This window comes from Meles meles, chromosome 2 (genome assembly GCF_922984935.1).
Source record: "Meles meles chromosome 2, mMelMel3.1 paternal haplotype, whole genome shotgun sequence".
NCBI lineage: Eukaryota > Metazoa > Chordata > Mammalia > Carnivora > Mustelidae > Meles > Meles meles.
Window position 1 is genome coordinate 175896191 of NC_060067.1, and position 20912 is coordinate 175917102.

At 43.4% G+C, this 20912-nt stretch overlaps 1 protein-coding gene across 1 annotated transcript; it reads right to left on the minus strand.

Moving 5' to 3' along the window:
* Nucleotides 1-3079: 3079 nt before the first annotated feature.
* LOC123937602 (pyridoxal phosphate binding protein) lies at nucleotides 3080-19236 on the minus strand. The gene is made up of 8 exons (XM_045998569.1): nucleotides 19095-19236; nucleotides 17284-17391; nucleotides 17170-17205; nucleotides 16432-16507; nucleotides 7916-8050; nucleotides 6116-6258; nucleotides 5540-5638; nucleotides 3080-4440 (listed from the first exon to the last, which is right to left on the minus strand). Exons 1-8 carry the CDS (start codon nucleotides 19191-19193, stop codon nucleotides 4309-4311), a joined length of 828 nt encoding a protein of 275 aa, XP_045854525.1. The 5' UTR covers nucleotides 19194-19236; the 3' UTR covers nucleotides 3080-4308.
* Nucleotides 19237-20912: the final 1676 nt, after the last annotated feature.

Below are 20912 nucleotides of genomic sequence, written 5' to 3' on the forward strand. Positions count from 1 at the left end.
CTCTAAGGCAGGTCAAAGGGCCTTGGGGAGAAGGGTCTTTGCTGCCTGGGAGCTGGCTCCCAGCTTAAGGGGAGAACTAGGTCCTGGGTCTTTTGTTGCTGCGAGGGGGTCAGGGGGGTGGTCAGGAATGGGAAAATGAGTCAGGACAGGGGACCACTTATTTTCCAAAGACAGTCCTTCTCAGTCCCTCTTGGGGCAACCCCCAGGCTGCAAAGAGCCCAGCACTGTGGATTTTAGTGTTGGGTGCACAGGTGAGAAGGCCAGAGGAAGTACAACGCCTCAGCTGCGAGGGGGGCTCAGAGAGTAGAGGACTTGGGATCTTCCCTTCCAGGGGCTGTCCCAGCCTGAGCTCCCAGTCTTGTCCTTGTCCTGTCCCCCAGTAAGTGCGTCTCCACACGTGGCACCCGTGGAGTGCCTTCCCCCCTTCCCCCGTGGGCTGACATCTCTTTTCTCCCGTCCCTCCCCCCAAATAGGTTTTTAAGTGACTTTGCTGTCAGAGATGCTATTCTGTTTGTTTTTCCTTCTGACACTAACTCTCTGGAGAGTTTCTGGTCAAGAGAATTATGTCGAGGCTGCAGATTGCAAGAGAATTGCGCCTAATGGGGAACAGACAGACAAGACACCTTTCAAGTCCAGCCAAGTTATCCCCCCTCTTCTCTCTCTCTCCCAACTTCTCATCTTCCCTTCTTGGCTTCAAAGTTGGCCCCAGTTTATGCTAGTTTCTTCGGTACAGCTGGTGAGTAAGGTCACAGATTGATTTTATTTGGGAGATTGGCAGCTGGGTCAGGGTTTGCTCTGGAGCCAGAGAGCAGGGGAGCTGGGCTGGGGCAGGGGTGTGGCAGGCGCTGGCAGGGAGTGCTGGGGAACCCTGGGAGCCCCAGCTTGGAGAAGACACTCAGGTCCCCAAGGGGTGGCTTCTGTTCCTTTGTGAGCTCAGAAAATGTCTTTTTAAATATAAGAAAGGTGCCAAAAACCCCCTCCCCTTTGTCCCTAGCATATTCAATTTCAGCTCCTCTGTGCTGGACTTTACAGGGAAAAGAGTGTGAGCTCTGAGGTTCCTTGGGCCCTTGAAGGGATTTTAGGAGAGGAACTGAAGGTTAGGGGCCCCTTACCCCGTGAATAGCCACCCAACTCCACAGGGCCACAGTGGATGCTTGGTGATACAGGACTGTGTGTACAAGGAAGCCCCTTTCTTTATCTACATCCTTCTTGAGGGGAGAGGACAGATTCGTAAAGCTTCTCGGTGGACAGTTTGGATTCTTTTGCCCTTAGTCATGAGGCTGATGTAATAGCATTCAACTGATTTCATGGTAAAGACGGTCACAGTTCCCAGAGCAAATCGGTTCCAATTGCACCGCCCGCGACACCCACCCTTATCATAGCCCTTCTGATTGGTGGGCGAGTCCTTCCTGTCCAGAGCTTTGGTGCAGGGGTGTCTTGGGTTTTGGAAATGGCCCATTGAGCTCACTTCTCCCATGTAGCCACGGGGAACAGAATCATCTGCCAGTCTGGCTCTAGAGGGAAAAGGGCACAGCTTGGCATGATCGGGGCCTCGCAGCAGCCCGTGGGATAGTTTGAATCCGGGGAGGAATGTGCGTGTTAGGGAAAGAGGATGACAGAAGGGGGAGGCTAATTCCACTCAGCCTGGGTTTAATTCTCTCCTCCCTGCTCATCCCCACTGCTTGCGGTTTCAGAGTTTGTTCTGCATTAAAGATGTGTCAGTTCTCAACAATTACAATAGACTAAAAACATACATTTCTGTTTTGGTAATACACTTCTCTTAACTTAAACCTATAAATCTAAGAATATGCCGTTTGGCAATTGTTATAATAAGCCTGAGGAGACAGAAGATACCGGTGTGGTGTAGTGAAGCTCTATACTGGGAATTAAGAGCCTTGAGTTTCTCATTCTGTCACCAACCCACTGGGACTTCAGGAAAGGAGCACAGAACCTTCTCTGGGACTCAGAGCCCTGTCCACAAAGGAACGCCACCATGTTCCTGAAATTATCCCACCAGCTTTTGTGAGGGCAGAATGAAAGAATATAGGGGAGAGTGCTGTACGGGCCAGGCATGTTCATAAAAGGGACAAGGAGAGTTGATTTGAAGTAATTAAAAGATGCAGTGGTTGGACTCTCTGAGGATGTTTGCAAGGCCAAAGACATACTGGATGACTGGGAGTCTTTGAGCATCAGAACCCTCTGAGGCTGGTACCAGGCAGCCAAGGGCCTGGGTAGATGATGGCGGGGACAGAGAATGCTAGGCCACATGGTCGGTCTGTCCCAGAACAGCATGCAGTTGTGACTCAGGAACTTTCTGTGGATGCTATCACCCATCTAATGAAAATCTGGGAGGATTCCGACCTGCTGCCTGTCACGTGCACCAAAAATCAAAGTCACCATTTTGCTGGCTTTCCTCTTTGCAAAAGGTCCTGGCCTGTTGTGGGAACTGGACAGACCTACTTTAGTTTCCTTTCCTTATCTGGGTTTGACTCAGCCTCCTCTGGCTTGCCTCCTTCATTGTTCTCAATCTGGAGGCACAATCCAGAGAGTTCTTTATTAAAAAGCTTAGACAAGTTCACTTTTCCCAGTTCCACAGCCATCCTCGGACCCCTATCCAGTTAGCAAAGAAATGAGGTATTTGGAAGAACCTAGTGGCTTTACAAGAGTCAGCCCTATCATTTGGAAAAATGATGTTCTCTTTGGCCTCCTTTCTGCCCTCTGAAGGGGTGAGACTCAGGGTGAGGGGCCCCTCCCAAGAAATGTGCATGGTGGAGCCCCAGTACTTGCCCAGAGGTTAGCCAATGTTGCCACCTAGAGGCCACCTAAAGTAGAGGTTCTTGTGGCAAGAGGTAAGTAATACTGCTTTCTTTTTGTGATTCCTGAAGTGTCAACATTTCATTTTCTTGCCTTTAGAAGTTCAGAATTCTTCTCTCCTCCATGGTGTGGCTTTGGCTGCATCTCTGAGCCAGGGCAAGTCGTCTTCTAAAGCTGGGCTGGCACCGTGTCAAGTGATGGGCACAGCGGCTACCTGTTAGCTCCAATGCCTCGCTCCTGTTAGACTCACTCATTACACCAGGTCTTAAAAAATAAGTATTTTAATTGCTTTGTAATCGGCACAGATGGTATAATTCAAACTCACATTTTTATTTAACACACTCTGAAACATCATGTTATAGCTCTGATTGAAAGAATACAGGCATCATAATGGTTTTAAGTTTTACAAAATTACATTCAGCAGTAGCAACAGGTTCTGAAAGTTATTTCATGAGATAAATGACTGGGGCTTGAATAAAGACTGTTACGAGTATCTGAGAATTGTGCTTTCTAGTTTTTGAAGCTCTTGCTACTTTATTAACAACCAAGAAGTTGCAAAATTCTGGCTTATCAGTACAGCAGGGGAGGGAAGGGCATAGATGGGCCTGAAAAATGCTCTGCAGGGGTGGGAACCTCAAAGCCAGGCCTTGTTGAAACTGTGAGCCTGAACTGGCTTTGAAGGAATTTCTGAGAAGTGATGAGATTCACTGGTCTTTGATAAGAAACCACGATTAAGAGGATTATGGTGTAGAAGAAATCACAGCATTAAATTTTCCTCATTGGAGAGCCCAGGGGAAAAAGCTCAAAGCCCTGTCTCTTGAGGAGGATGTTAGAAAGGCTCAAACCCATTTGTTACCTCTGTCATTTTCAGGATCAACACCACAAGGTGGCCAAAGCCATAAACTCTCATGAGCCATGATTTGGGTTTGGAGCATTGCCTTGAGCCAGTTCCTGAAGTCACCTGTATTGCCATTCCAGAGCACAGATAAATATTTACTGGGTGGGGTGGAAACTGGGGACAGCAATCACTCTGCTCCAGAGCAGCAAAGACAATTAATTACTCACTAGGGATTTGTGTGAAGAGAGTTTTCTACAAAAGGGGACGACAAATGCGATTCCCTCTCACTCTGGTGATTATAGGCATCAGTGGCCACATTTTAACCTGGGGAAGGCATTCATGAGTTGGTTGTTTTTCCTGGGCAAGATTCAAAACTGAACTCAATTCCTGGCTATTGACTTGATATCTGTTCTGCAGAAATGTCTGGATTTCCGAGATCCAATCCAAAGCCACTACCTGAAGTGAACTTCTTGGGTGAGATACTAAGTACAGATGTTTCCATCCACACACGTCATCATCAGCACGCTCTCTGAGGGTCACAAGGAGAGCACGGCTGTGCTGTAACATAGGGAATATCGAGATGGAAATCCAAGTGAGTGCATAGTTCGTCCTCCTGGACGGCCCGGCCCATGCGCCACTGCTGGCTGTGGCTGGCTTCAGTGCGCCTGCGCCACCTCCACTGGTGCCTTCAGGTCGGCTGCCGACTTGTCCAGGGCAGGCTTCTTGGAGTAATCTCGCTCTCCAAAAATGGTGCTTCCTACTCGGACATTCGTAGATCCTACTTCAATCTGCGGGAAAGAAGAGAAAGTACTGGGGCCGAGTTTGAAATAAGGCAGCCAATGCTGAAGCCATGCCTGTCGCTGTGGCTCACGATGATAATGCAGCTGAGGAGGGCTATAGGGCAGTGGTTAACCTTGGGATGATCCTACCTCCAGGGTGTGTGTGAGAAATCAGTAAGCCTGTCCATGGCTGTCACCATGATTAGGGAAGACAACTGCTGCTTATCTGGGGCCGGAGTGAGAGGTCACACTCTGAGACACGGTGGCACAATGGACAGGTCTCACAGCCCACAGCCCTTCCTGATGCTCCATGATTAGGCAAATGAGAAAACCTCCTCCTGGGGTGCCTGGGTGGTCAGTCAGTTAAGTGTCTGCCTTTGGCTCAGGTCATGACCCCAGGGTCCTGGGATTGAGTCCTGCATCAGGCTCCCTGCTCAGGGGGGAGCCTGCTTTTCCCTCTGCCTGTGGCTCCCCGGCTTGTTCTTGTTCTCTTTCTTTCTCTCTGACAAGTAAATAAATAAAATCTTTATTAAAAAAAAAGAAAATACCTCCTCTTGATTGTTTGAGCACAGGATTGAATTCCATCATACTTATAAACACAAAGTATTTTTGCACTATTTCGGTTTATGTGATTTTCCAAGAATGCAACTACTGGATGCACAGAGTCAAGTTTCTACTTTGATTTTTAGCACTTTATCAAGTTATTTACTACTCCAAAAAAGCATATATAATAAACTTTAAAAAATTATAGTTTACTTTATTTTTATTTTTAAGTAATCTCTATACCCACTGTAGGAGTTGACCTCATGACCCCAAGATCAAGAGTCATGTGCTCTACTGACTGGGCCAGCCAGGAGCCCCTTTTTAGTTCTTTAGAATCCATTCAGGGAATCGTATTGAGTTAAAAAAAAAGCTATGTGTCAAAGCTATCATTTCTATACATTCAATTTCAAAAATGAAGGGGATGGAGGATGCTGGAACAGGTACTTGGGACCCTATTGCTACGATGAGTCATTTTCAAAGGTTTCTCTGACAAAAACCACTCCCTGCTGTGGCCTTTCGGACCCCCCCCCTTGAGGTGGATAAAGGCCCCCAGGGGGACACTCACAGCATGCTGGAAGTCCATGGACATGCCCATGCTCAGCTCAACCTGCTCAGTGGGGATGCTCAGCTTTTTACACAGCTCCTCTCGGAGGGACAGTAACACCTGACAGAAAGACAAGTGTGACATTTATTTCATTCCTGCCTTCTCTAAGGATGCCTTAAAGTGGCTGAATCTGAACATCTCTGCCAAAGATTATCGATTCCTTGTGGTTTCAAGGCCTGTCAAAATTTTCAGAAGTTACCAAAAGAGTTTTTTTTAGCAAATGCTCCTATTTTCAAAAAAAAAAAAGCCCCCCCAAAACAAAAAAAAATCATCAGCCATTGGAAAAGGAAGAAAAGAACTGGTTTTCTCTGAAGACTGTTTTAGCCAGGTTCAAGTGGGGTTGAGAAAGGTCTGTGGGGTTTTGGAAACCTATTTTCTCCTTCCCTTACAAGAAGAATTCAGAAGAGGGTCATAACCCCTGACAGGCAATATCTGGGATGTCTCTGAAGTTTATCATGGCAGCCTGTCCTGTAACAGCATTTCACTAAGATGCTTCCTTAATATGCGAGCAATACCCCCATCCTTGGCCCCCAGTACCTGGAAGTCTGGATTTGGTCCTTGACTAAGATCATGGCCAAAACTTCCTATGGTCATGAGCCCCACGAATTCCAGGCTGGGGCACTTGGCATTTATGTGTTCCACCACGGCTACTGTCTCTGAAGGCAGAAGGCCATGTTTACCTTCACAAAAAGGAACAGAAGACACTTGTACCAACATGTCTGAAGTAGCCAGAGGAAGGCTTCATTTCTATCCCTTCCTTAAAAAGGAGGTGACTTTCGGGCTAGAGGACCTCTTGGGGAAAAAAAAAAAAAGTACCCTTCAGTCCTAAAAAGTAATTTTATTTTGGTGGCCTTTGTTTATGTTGCTTCCCTTCTGGTCAGGAATTGAGTATTAATCATCTGAATCTCAGTGATCTGGGGTGAGAACAGCTAGAGCAGAGGGAAGAGAAAAAAACACCGTCTTTCTTGGGACACCAAGAAGACTCACATTGTCAAAATGTCAGATTCGCCGGGGAATTCTTTTCCCAGCTCTGGTACATCTACTGTTTTATTAATTTATTAGAGCTGTAAACATTTTAAAATAAAGTATATATCACAGTTTTCACTAAGTATTTGTAAAATTTAATGGAACTTGCTAATTAACAAATGGAGGAGGAATCTGCAGTAAATGATTATTTGTTATGCCATTATAAGGAATATGGATGTTCTCTTTCCCTCATTTAGCAAATGGAGATGCTATGAATGTTCACTTTAATCTTTAATTATAGCCTAATATAGCCAATTATCAAGAAATGCTATCATAGACTTCACCTGGAGCCAGTTTCAGACATACCTATATTGATAACATAATATATAATCTAGGTGCATGTAGAAATAAAAATTGTTACAATTTACAAAACACTTATGTGTCAGGCACTTAATACAGTAACTATGCAGTAAGTACTCTTACTGTCTCCACTCTAAAAATGAGGAAACTGAGGCAGAGGGAGGCGCAGTGCCTTGTCCAAGGTCCCACAGGCAGAAACTGCGCAACTGGGATTTAAAGCCAGGAAGCCTGGCCCGAGGGCCTATCTGGAAGATAGTCTGCATTGTGTTCCTTCACGTTACCGTCTGGCGAATCCTGGGGCTCTGCTGGTCGTAAGCAAACGACCGGTCTGTGAACACTTACTGTTAACAAGTGCTAACAAGTGGGATATGCAGGCTTCCCTGCCAGCAGCTCTGCCCACGTGACCACTTTCAATCCTGACAACACCCTCTGACGTAGGCACCACTGTGATTATCACGGTCCGCCAAGGAAACTGAGGTACAGAGAGGTTAGGTAACTTGCCTGAGGTTACAATGCTGGAAAGTGCAGGAGCTCAAACCCGAGGTCTGATTTCAAAGCTCCTGCTCTGTTCACTAGGTTACACCGTCAACCCAAACCCCTTAAAGGTATTCATTAACTGGAGCTCAAGTGACTTCCTTCTTTTCCCTCCTAATGTAACATTAAGTAATTTTTTTAACACCTGAATGTTATACCTGTAACTGTGCCATCTCCTTCAGGAGTGACGGATTTCTAGGAATTTTCAGGAGATCAAAGTTATAGTTCCCTTCTTGGCTTGTCCTATTCTGGGCCACCAAAAAACTAAGAATTAACAAACCACAATGTAAGAAAGAGTTATACATGGACTGGCTTAGATGTCATTGTGCCATCTAGATCCTACAGAAAACAGCTTACTTGAAGGCCTGTGATTTCCTTCTAGACCCTTAGCTATCAGATTCTTAGGCCTGCCATTCTTCCTGACCTTCAACCACACTAAGGGGAAGAAAAATCTATAATTCAGGTCGGGTCACTTACTCTCCTCTCCACTGGTATTAACCTGGACCATAACCTTTAACCTTTCAGGAGAACTTTTTTTCTGCCATGAACTGTTCACTTTGTCTGCCAACTTCACAGAATCCACTGTTTCCAGCATGAAGAGATTGGGGACAGCTGAAACGAGAAAGAGGCAGGGTAGTTCTTCATTCACTGTACTGTAGCAAGCAACATACAACCAATCTTTTTGACTTGGTGGATGGAAGAACGATTTCTCAGAAAGAGAACAAGACAGACTTACGCTCAGACTTATGAGATGGTTTTACTAAATGTCAGGCTGAATGTCAGCCCACTGCTACCTCATTGGAAAGGATCCATCAGGGAAACAGTGACCTGCTGCAACCAGGAGGCACATGCATTCAAGAGGGCTGGAAATTGTGCAGATTCCCAAGAGCAGGCTTGATGGGACTATACCTCAGTTCACAGGCGAGAACCGGATCAAGATGACAATAAAGAAAGGATAACTATGGAGGCCCAAGTGCTTCCCTGGCGGGATAACGCCATGTTCTTAAACTGTGGGACGGGGTGCTCTCGTTCAACAAGGACGACCGAACGACAACTAAGGGAGATGCTGACATCATCGAAACCATCTCCTTTTCCAAAGATGCATGTGACATGAAATATCACTCTTGCCTCAGATACAGGGCAAAGACAGAAGCAGCAACATCAGCAGCTTGCTCTCATCAAACAGGCAATTTGCTAACCAGTATACATGCATTACTGCTTTTCAATCTTTACCATGGTTCATGAAGCACTATTATTACCTCCACCTTACAGCTGGGGAAACTGAGGCTCAGAAAGGCTAAAGTTTATTCAAGTTCACAAAACTAACAAATATTGGAGCTGTGATTTAAATAATGGCAAACTCCATCATATTTTTTTTGAAGATTTATTTGAGAGAGAGAGAGTGTGTGTGACTGTTGAGGGGGAGGGGAAGAGGGAGAAGGACAAGCAGACATCCTGCTGAGCAGGGAGCCCAACATGGGGCTTCATCCCAGGACCCTGAGATGACCCTAGCCAAATGCTCAGATGCTTAACCATCTGAGCCACCCAGGTGCCCCAGGACTCCATGTTTGTTGTTGTTTTTTAAGGTTTTTCACTTATTTGTGTATGTGTGAGAGGGAGAGAGAAAGCCAGAGCGCACAAGCAAGGGGAGCAGCAGGCAGAGGGAGAAGCAGGCTCTCCGCTGAGCAAGGAGCCTGATGTGGGGCTCAATCCCAGGACCCTGGGATCATGACCTGAGCAGAAGGCTCAACCGACTGAGCTACCCAGGTGTCCCATGACTCCGTATTCCTTTTTTTTCTTTCCTTAGATTTTATTTATTTACTTGAGAGAGAATGAGTGAGAGAAAGCATGAGAGAGAAGGTCAGAGGGAGAAACAGACTCCCCAAGGAGCTGGAAGCCCGATGCGGGACTCGATCCTGGAAGTCCGGGATCATGACCTGAGCCGAAGGCAGTCGCTCAACCAACTGAGCCACCCAGGGGCCCCTGACTCCATATTCTTAATGCTGAATTTGAGCTTAGGCTACTTCATTTAAAAAAATATATACTTAAAAAACAGACCAAAAGCAGATATGCTTGATGTGGAGAAAAAAAAAAAAAAAGCAATATAGAAGCACATGCAGTAAAAACTCAGAGCTTCTCACCCTAGAAACTACCACTATTACCACTGGGCTGAGGATTCTTCCAGATCATTTTAGTGTATTTCCATCCAATCACATAGACACCCCCCCAGATGTATAATTTCTTGTTATTTTTTGGAATAACATATAGATGGGATTATACTGGGTTTCCCGCCCCCCCCCCAACCTTTTATTTTTAAGTAATCTCTATACCCAACGTGGGACTTGAACTTATAACCCTGAGATCAAGAGTCACACACTCCACTAACTGAGGCAGCCAGGCACCCTGGATCATAGTAAATGTTTTATGGGTTGCTTGCTTCCAGTTAGCAATACATGTTGGAGATTTTTTCTACATTAGTACCATAAATCTACTGGTACTTTTAACAACTGCAACATTCCACAGAACAGATGATCACAATTTCCTTAATATTGTTCTTATTAACCTTGTTTTTCTTTTTGTTTTTTTTTTTTTACTACAAAACCAAAGCTTAGAAACAGATCTTTGTGCACATATACAAGTTGCTATAGGATACATGAGTACCAAGAATTGAAATTACTAGTTAAGGACAAAGTACAATTAAAACTGTGTTAGATACTAGAAATCCAAAAAAGCCCTACCATTTTAGAATCTTCCTGGCAAAATGTGGAGTGCTCATTTACTCATGCTCTCAAACATTGGATATTAGCAGACTTTCTATTTTTTGCAAACCTGATTGGTGAAAAGTAGAATTTATTATTGTATTTTGCATTTCTCTTATTGAGGGTAAGCATTTTTTGTTTGATTACTGGTCTTTTGTATATTTTATCCTTATAAATGGCCTGTTCTTAGTTTTTCCCTATGTTTTTCTTATGCATTAAAAAATTCTTTAGGGATGTCTGGGTGGCTCAGTTGTTAAGCAAGCATCTGCCTTCGGCTCAGGTCATGATCCCAGGGTTCTGGGATTGAGTCCTGCATCAGGCTCCTTGTTTAGTGAGGAACTTAAATCTCCCTCTGCCACTCACGCTGCTTGTGTTCCCTCTCTTGCTGTCTCTCTCTGTCAAATAAATAAATAAAATCTTTAAAAAAATTATTTAGACATTATGGACATTAACCTCTTCCCCTTTTAAAAAATATTATTTTACTACTGTGCTTCCCTTTTGCTTTGACATACGGAAAGCTTTAATTTTTGTGTAAGCAAATGTGCTAATTGTTTCTTTAATGGCTTTCAGACTTTATTTAGAAAGGTCTTTCACCAGCCTGAAAAAATAAAGTATCTTCCTACTTTTCTTCTAATACTTCATAATTTGATTTTCAAGTTAATATTCTTTAATCTCGGGATGCCTGGATGGCTCAGTTGTTAAGCATCTGTCTTTAGCTCAGGTCATGATCCCAGGGTCCTGGGATCAAGGCCCTGTGTTGGGCTCTCTGCTGGGCAGGAAGCCTGCTTCTCCCTCTCCCACTCCCCTGGCTTGTGTTCCCTTTCTCGTTGTCTCTCTCTATCAAATAAATAAATAAAATCTTAAAAAAAAAAAAAGATTCTTTAATCTCACTGGAATTTACACTGTGAGGAAGGGAATCTAATTTGATTATTTCTCCAATAAAAAGCTGATTGTCTTGCTGTCCACTTATTAAGTATAAATAGTCTCCCTACTTTCCTCACACCTAATACGAAATAGCTTTTAAAAATAATACAAAAGGGATGACTGGGTGGCTCAGTCGTTAAGCATCTGCCTTTGGCTCAGGTCATGATCCTGGGGTCCTGGGATGGAGTCCCCACATCAGGCTGCCTGCTCAGTGGGAGGCCTGCTTCTCCCTCTCCCTCTCCCCCTGCTTGTGTTCCCTCTCTCGCTATCTCTCTCTCTGTCAAATAAATAAATAAATAAATAAATAAAATCTTAAAAAAAAAAAAAAATAGACTTCTGCTTTCCAACAAGAGGAAGTATAGGGATCAGATTTACCCTCCCACCTGAACATCGAAATGGACAAAATATATGAAACGGCGAAGTAAAAGAACTGAGTATCATGCAATGAAAGATAGTGATCTCTGAGGGATGAGAAACAAATGAAGTGAGCCCCACAATTCCCCCAGCTAAAGTTTCTAGAATGTGGCACGGGAAAGGCGAATGCAGGAGGAGTGTGGAACCATCCTAAGTAAGTTAGCTGTGTCCCAAACAAAGGCTCAAAAATATTTATAGGAATCGAAAATGACCAGCTCCCAAAAAGAAAATTCACAATATTTGACTGTCCAAAACAAGCAAACAAAAAACAAACCCCCCCAAAATAAAAATCAGACACTCAAAGAAGCAGGAAATATGATACGTCATGAAGAGTTAAATCAATCTGCTGAAACTGTCCCAGACTGTCAAAGATGACAGAAGATGATAGAATTAGTAGGCAGCACATTAAAACAGTTACTGTAACCATGTGCCATATATAAAAAAATATAGAAGGCCATGGAAGATATAAAAGACTCAATTGGAATGAAAACCACCATGTAGGAGATGAAAAATCCACTGATGGGATTAATGGCAAATTAGACATTGCTAAAGAAAGGCTTAGTTACCTTGAAGAAATTATCCAAAATGAAACACAGAGAAGGAAAAAATAAATAAATAAAAATTAAAAGAGCATCAGTGGGCTGTGGAATCACCTCAAGCAGACCAATAGGTAACTGGAGTCCCCAAAGGAGAAAAGAAAGGGGGAGGCAAAAAATATTTGTGAAGAAACAATAGTTGAAAAACTTCTAAACTTAATTAGAACCCCAGAAGCTCAATGAACCCCAAGCACAAGAAATGTGAAAAAAAAAAAAAAAAAAAAAAATTACACCAAGGCATATCATAATCAAATTGCTCAAAGTCAGTGATAACAAGAAAACCTTGCAAGTAGCTAAAGGAAAAATAAAACAACATGTTACATACAGAGGAACAAAGATAAAGATGACATTATATTTCTCATTGGAAACAGTCTAAGTAAAGACGGTGGAGCAGTATCTTTAAAGTACCGAAGGACGCCCCTCCTGGGGGGGCGGGGCGTGGGGCTGTTGTGTCTTGAAGTACCTAACAAACGAACGAAAAAACCATTAAGCTAAAACTCTACAGTTTGCAAAAGTACCTTTGAAAAATAAAGGTGAAGGTACAAAAAAGTTCAGTGGAAAAGAATGAAGTGGCACCTCCCTTTTCCTTAGGCTATACATAAAAATTAACTCCAGGGGCGCCTGGGTGGCTCAGTGGGTTAAGCCGCTGCCTTCGGCCCAGGTCATGATCTCAGGGTCTTGGGATCAAGTCCCATATCGGGCTCTCTGCTCAGCAAGGAGCCTGCTTCCCCCTCTCTCTCTCTGCCTGCCTTTCTGCCTACTTGTGATCTCTCTCTGACCAAAAAAAAAAAAAAAAAAAAAAAAAAATTAACTCCAAAAGACCCAAAGGTAAGTGCTAACACAATAAAACTCTCAGAAGAAAATAGGAGCAAATCTTTGAGACTCTGGGGGCATCTGGCTGGCTCAAATGGGAGAGCATCCAACTCTCCATCTCAGGGTTGTGAGTTCAAGACCCATATTGGGCACAGAGACTACTTAAGAAAAAAAATCTTTGTGACCTTGGATTTCTTAGCTATAGTACCAAAAGCACATGCCACAAAAGAAAAAAGAGATAAACTAGAGTACATTAATATGACAGATTTCTAGGCTATAAAAGATACCATAAAGATAGATGGTAAAGATACCAAAGATGGTAAAGATATCATTCCCACGGAATGGGAGAAAATGTTTGCAAATCATATACAGCATAAAGGACTGGTACCTAGGATATATAAAAGAAATTTTACAACTTGATAATAAAAAGACCCAATTAAAAAACACACAAAGGATCTGAATAGACATTTCTCCAAAGAAGGTGTACAAATGGCCAATAAACACATGAAAAAATGCTCAACTTCATTTGTCATTAGGGAAATGCAAATCAAACCACAATGAGATACCATTTCACGTATTTTTTATTACTCCACTTTATCTTCTTTGCTGATTTATTAGCTATAATTTTCTATTGTGTTATTTTATTGGTTGATTTATTTTTTTCAGTAAGTTCTATGCCCAAGTGTGGGGCTTGAACTTATGACCCAAGTGTGAGGCTTGAACTTATGACCCTGAGATCAAGTTGTATGCTCTACCAACTGAGCCAGTGAGGCACCTTTATTGGTTGCTTTAAAGTTGAACTTATACACAGTCTACCTTAAAATGATGTCATATCACTTCATATAAAGTTTAAGAACCTTATAATAGTGTACTTCTGTTTCTTACTTTCTATTTTGTATGTCACTGTTTCAATGCACTTTACTTTTTCATGTTATAAATCCCATAATACATCATTATTTTTGTTTATATAACATATTATACTAATAGAACAGCAGAGAAAAATTAATGAAACTAAAAGTAGTTATCAGAGAAGACTGATAAACTTTCAGTCAGATGGATTAAGAAAAAAAAGGAGAAGACAAATTACCAACATCAGGAATAAGTTGACATCACTACAGATTCTACAGATATTAAAAGGATAATAAAGAGATATTACTAATAACTTAATGCTCATAAATTCATTACTTTAGATGAAATGGGCAAATTCCTCAAAAAACATAAAGTAACAAAGCTCACCCAAGAAAAAACAGATTATGTGAAGCCTATTAACAAAACTGAAACTACAGTTAAAAACCTTCCTACAGGGTGCCTGGATGGCTCAGTTGGTTGGGTGACTGTCTTTGGCTTGGATCATGATTCTGGAATTCCAGGATCGAGTCCTGCATCAGGCTCCCTGCTGAGCAGGGAGTCTGCTTCTTCCTCTGACCCTCCCCACTCTCATGCTCTCTCTCTCAAATAAATAAATGAAATCTTAAAAAAAAAAAACCAAACAAACCAAAAAACCCCAAAACCTTCCTACAAAGAAACTCCAGGCCTCACTGATGAATTCTACCAAGCAGTTAAGGAAGGGACAATACCAATTCCACACAAACTCTTTAAAAAAACTGAAGAAGTGGGAGTACTTTCCAGTTCTTTCTATTAGGCCAGTATTATTGTTATTAAACCTAAAAAAAGATATGACAAGAAAACAACAGCCCAATTTCCCTTTTGAATGTAGATGCAAACATTCTAAGCAAAACTTAACAAATCAAATGCAACGTTACAGTAAAAGGATAATACTGCCTGACCAAGTGAGCTTATTCCTAGGATTGTAGGGGTAGTTTAACATTCAAAAATCAATAAATGTAATTCAACATGTTAATAAACTGAAAAAGAAAACCACAGGATCATTTCAATGGATGCAAGGAAGGCATTTGACAAAAGCTAACACTGATTCTTGATAAAGCCTCTCAGCAAGCTAGGATTAGAAGGGTAAACCTCCCTTCTGATAAAGAACATCAAAGGGCACCTGGGTGGCTCAGTGGGTTAAGCCCCTGACTTTGGCTCAGGTCACGATCTCAGGGTGCTGGGATCGAGCCCCGCATCGGGCTCTCTGCTCAGCAGAGAGCCTGCTTTCCCTCTCTGTCTCTGCCTGCCTCTCTGCCTACTTGTGACCTCTCTTTCTGTAAAATAATAAATAAAATCTTAGAAAAAAGAAAAACATGCATGTGCACTAGTAGCATTTCTATTCAATACTGTATTGGAGGTATTAGCTGGTATAATAAGGCAAGAAAAAGAAATAAAAAGGTATCCAGATTGGAAATGGTCTTTGTTCATAGGTAACATAGTTGTCTATGTGGAAAATTATATGGAATCTACAAAAAAAAGAACCCAACAAAAACCCTGGTAGAGTAAGTAGAATTTAAAAAACTACTAAGAATGGGGTACCTGGGTGGCTCAGTGGGTTGAGCCTCTGCCTTCGGCTTGGGTTGTGATCTCAGGGTCTGGGATCGAGCCCCAGATCGGGCTCTCTGCTCAGTGGGGAGCATGCTTCCACCCCCCGCCCCCACCTTCCTCTCTGCCTACTTGTGATCTCTCTCTGTTAAATAAATAAATAAAATCTTAAAAAAAAAAAACCCAACTACTAAAATCTAAAAAAAAAAAAGACTACTAAGAAACTACTAGAATAAGTAGAACTACAACATGGATTTAACAAAGTTGCAGTATAGAAAATGAATATATAAAAATTAATTGTATTATATTATAATTGTATTATATTAGCAACAAACAATCAGAAATTGAAGTAACAGCATCAATAGTATCAATAGATAGCATCAAAATATAAGAAAAACTCAGAACGAATCAGACAAAAGATGACGAAATCCTGCACAATGAAAACAACAAAATATTAACTGAGAGAAGTTAAAGAAGACCTAAATCAATACTGTGCTATACCCCATTAATGTGTTGGGAGTCTCAGTATTTTTACTATGTCAATGTTCTCCAACTTCATCTAAAGATCCAATGCAATCCTAATCAAATAACTGGCAGAACATGTTTTATTTTGGTAGAAACTGACAAATTGGTTTACATGGAAATGCAAAGGATCTAGAATAGCTAAAATGACTTTGAAAAAGAAGGACAAAGCTGGGGACTAACAATACTCAATTTCAAGAATTATTATAAAGCTCCAGTAAATCAAAATAGCATGCTACCGGTGTAAAAGTAGATAAACAGATCAGTAGAACAGAGTAAATAATCTAGAAACAAGCCCACGGATAGCTGATTTTTGATAAAGGTGCAAAGGAATGCAATACAGAAGCTGCTCTCCTTATCTCCTATGAGGCTTTCTCCTTATACTAAGAATTAAGATTTCTCTTCCCAAAAAATCCAAAACACAAATGGTGAATTAGGACTATTCTAAAAGCTGTTCTCTTTGCCACAGAAAGCAGTGTAAGTAATATAATAGGAGAGAGATTTTATCTCCATGTTTAGAATTTTATCTTACCCATCAATTTGTTGACATTTTGTTTCTGTAGGTGGCCAATGAAGTGCCATTTGATCTCAGGACACAAAGACAGAATCTGCAGAGAAAAAGGTAACCATGTTTGACTTAGAATTTATGAAGGCCTTGCTGGCTCAAATACCTTACACATTTCCTTCTGTCTTTTCATGTCTACCCAATAAAACGCTATCACCATCGTTAGCCAGGCTCCAAAGGATACTTAGAGAAAAACCCAAGGCCTCTACTCTGTTTCTCTTGCTTGTTCCCAACAGCTCCCTCCTTCTTTTACATATCATCCATGAAAGATGAAATGATTATGGAGTACCTGGCTGGCTCAGTCAGTAGAGCACATGACTTAGGGTCATGAATTCAAGCCACACACTGGGTGTGGAGCCTACTTCAAAAAGACAAAATAAAACAACAACAACAACAACAACAACAACAACAAACAAACAAAAAAAACAAAGGATGAGCTGACTAGAGCTTTCAAACCTCAAAAGGACCCAGGATTATAGTAAGCTCCTAAATCACCACATCCAAAAAGCTGCAGATGAGAAAACTATAGTCTTAGTTTTAGTAAAGAAAGAAAATCTAGCTTAGAAATATTTGGAGTTCAAGATGATTACAGACATTTCTGCTGCCAGCTGATCATCCTGTAAAACTCAACCACCAAAATGGGTCTAACTTTTAGCTGAAGGGCCAAGATTAGACACAAACTCCAAAATTCAGATATCCACTTACTTTAGGATTTGATGCTTTTTCTAGCAGTTCTTGAACCTAAAGGATAAAAACAGAACGAATCAGAAGCCTGGCAATCACGACTCTTCCAAAGGCAGACTGGAAAAGGACTCTTACATAGTTCTCCCCAAAAGTACGCTGGCCATGACTGTAGGCTTCAATCACCATGTCTGCAGGTTTGGTTTTGCTGACTGCTACTAGCCGGGGCTGGATGGCTGGGAGATCCTGCCAAGAGGGAAAGAGCCAAATGAGTGAATGTTTAGGCATATTATCCCAGTAATCTCTATAAGATGGATCCCATAGAGTCAACTGGCATAGGTCTTAACTTGACATTAGGTAAGCTCTGTTATTTCAATACTGGAGGGAGACCAGTATCAAATGTTGATTGAATGTCTTTCAAATGTATGGCATCCAAATCTAGTGTGCTAGCTACTTTATTATTATTTTTTTAAGATTTTACTTAATCACTTGAGAGAGAAAGAGAGTGAGAGCTTGCATGCACAAGTGGGGGGGGGCGGCGAGAGAGAGGGAGAAGCAGACTCTCTACTGAGCCAGAAGCCTGATGTGGGGCTCCATGCCAGGACCCTGGGATCATGACCTGAGCCAAAGGCTGACACTTAACCCACTGAGCTACCCAGGCTCCCTGTGTTAGCTACTTGAATATCTACTCTCAGGAGAACTGGGAAGGTAAGTAAAAGCAGTATTTCCTTAAAATGCAGTCTTTAACCAACTGTATCAGCATCATCAGGGTACCACTCCAGACCTACTGAACCCGAATCTCTGTGGCTGGAGTCTGAGCATCTGCGTTTTACACAGACTCTCCAGATGATGCTCTTGCACACTAATGTTGGAGGTTTAAGAATCACTTCATTAAGGGAAGGCATTATTACCCTCTCACTAGAGGGGAGGTGCCCCTGCTGGCTTCTGAAACTCCATAGTTAAGTTCTGGAAACTCATTCTGGTCCTGATATATTCATGACATGTAATAGGGAGAATCACTGAGAATCACAGAACATCCATGCTGGCAGGGAGCTTAAAGCAATGAGGGCTTATTTCATTGCCTACAGCAGATGAGGAAACGCCGGACCAGGTAAGTGACTTAGTTCAAGGTAACATCTTACTAGTAGCCAAGGAAAGACTATACTAATCTAGGTTTTCTGCCTCCAGGACGGAATTCTGAATTCTGACACCATCAATGCTTGATCAGAGAAAGTCTGACCTTTCTGTTCAGTTATGTCTCAGTACAGTTGTGTCTATGTTCAGTTATGTCACACTCCACACCATTCGGCTTAAACTTACAAGGAGGGGAGTACAAATACTGACACTTGATCTAATGAAAGTCCAATTTAAAGTCTAATTAAAGTCCAAGAGGAGACAGAATATAAGGGGCGGGGGGGGGGGGGTGTCTCCCTTTAAACTGCTTGGGATTGGATGTCAGTTGCTTCCTGCCCCAAACGTCCTAGCCCAGCTCTGGGGTCGACAATTACTGAGCAACTGCTAGCTGTCAGACGCTGCCGCACAAGCGATCTCAGGAGACCTGGCCCTCTCTGGGTGCTCTTGGGGACGTCTTCTCTTGCATGTTCTGGGCACCAGACCGGCGCTGCTCCCGTCCATTAAGGCTGTTGACTCCTAAACAAGGCGGGTGGGCAACGGCCGCGATGTTGGGGACATCATTTTCTCGGGTAGTGGACACCTTCTGCTCCAACGGAATCAACCTCCGGAAAACCTGTCAGACTCATCGCGAGGTCGCTGAGGAAACCCTTCGCTAGCCTTGCGGGGGCTCTGCAACCCGCGCCGACGCCAAGGCGATAGGACGGCTCCCGCCCCGCCGGGACACCCCCTCTGCGTCACCGTGACGACTCATTCCCATGCAGGTGTCCCCTTCTCAAAGCAGCCGCCCACCGTCCCCACGCTGTCTCCCTCCTCACCCGCGGCCGCCGTGCCACCGCCTGCTGCACGCGCTCGTTCACGGTCCGCAATGCGAACCCGACTCCCAGCTCCGCCGACATGCTGCCAGCTCTCCACATCCCCAGGGACCTACGCCGAGAGCGGACCCCCCCCTCACCCCTCCGGCTGAGACCGCTTTCCGGTCCCGCCCAGCTCGCGTCTTGTGTGGCCCAATCGCCGCTCACCACCGAGTCGTCTCACCCAATCGACACTGGGCCGGGGGCGGGCCGAGGACGGGATGGCGGGCGGCCCCGCCCCGCGGCGCCGGCCATCTTGGAGAGGCGGTTCTGGTCTCGCTGGACACCTATGGGCCGGGCTTTGGACTGTGGGTTGCGGGTGTGGAGGCCCTCTGGAGGGGTTCCGGTGCCCCCCCGGGGCGAGCCTTCCACGTCCACTATACGCCTGAGCCGCCGCCCCCACCCCTGTGGGACCTTTCTGACGGGAAAAAAAGAAAAGGCGTGTTCCGAGGTTCTCGTCCTTTTCCAAATGCCCCCCAGATTTGCGCTTCCCTGGCGTTCAAACTGATATTTCTGCGCGGGTACCAGGACTCGAAGCTGTTAGAGCGGGAGACGTAGCTTTGAGTGTCTCCCGTGAGTCTCATGAGGAACCGATAAAACTGTTTCTAAAGAACACGGCCTGATTCAAATGCAAGTTTATTTCTTCTTGTCATCCTTGAAACAGTGCTGTCCAATAGAAATATGTGAGCCACACAAGTAATTAGGAATTCTCAATGGGCACATAGAAAGTAAAACATTTTCATGAATACACTTAACTCAGTATCTCCAAAGTAAGGTTTCACTATGCAACCAGTAGGGACACTTAACTGAGTTTCTTTGAAAAGATTCGATTTTTAAGTAGTCTGTACACCCAAGCGGGGCTTGAATTTAACAACCCAAAAATCAAATGTCCCATGCTCTACCCATTGTGTCAGCCAGGCGCCATGAGATTTTTATTGTGCTTGATTTACAAAACTCGGTGTGTGGTTTTGATTTACAGCCTGCCTCAATTCGGGCTATCGGTATTTCAGGAGGTCAGAAGCCGCCTGCGGCTAGCATTGCCTTACGGAAGGAGGGCACAGGCAGGTTTAGACGGTCTAGCATGCCCTGTGCACACATTCAGTCAGTCCAATTCTTGAGTGTCCTCTGTGTCCAGCTCTGCGAGAAGGAGCTAAGCAATATAAAGGCTAACACAGTAAAATACAAAGTTTGATAGATGGGGAAATAGTAGGTGCTGTAGGTAGGTAGAAAGAGATCAACTGTGTAAAGGAAAGCGGGTTTGGCTGTATAGTTGAAAGATTTTCAAGCATTTCAACTTAATGAAGTGGGATGCTATTATGTTGGAGAAAAGGCCAAAGTTTGTTCTTCAGGTTGTCCTGGGGGCCACTCGGCTTACTTTGAATCTTCAGGAAGTAAAGGGCAATATTCTTTCTTCTCTCGCCATCTTCTCAGAACCCAGGAACTCAGATGAAATCTCTTATGTTGTGCTCTGGGAAAATCACTTTGGAGCAGAACCTAGGGTACCTGCCATCAAGGACTACTTTGGGGGAAGTTTCTCTTTTACTGGGTGCAAGGAACTGGGTTATCTGTAAATTAGGGTTGCCAAAGATATTAGTAGTAATTGTGTTCAAATAAAATGGCTCTGGACTTGATAATTTCTACCCCTGACTAAATGACAACAATTAAAACATGATTAGAACAGCCTTTCATGGTGTGAACAGTTTGCTGTAGAGACAGTGAGTTGAAGGTGCTAGGCAACAGTCTGTGCTGGGAGGAACAAAGGGGATTATAGTAATGAGGACG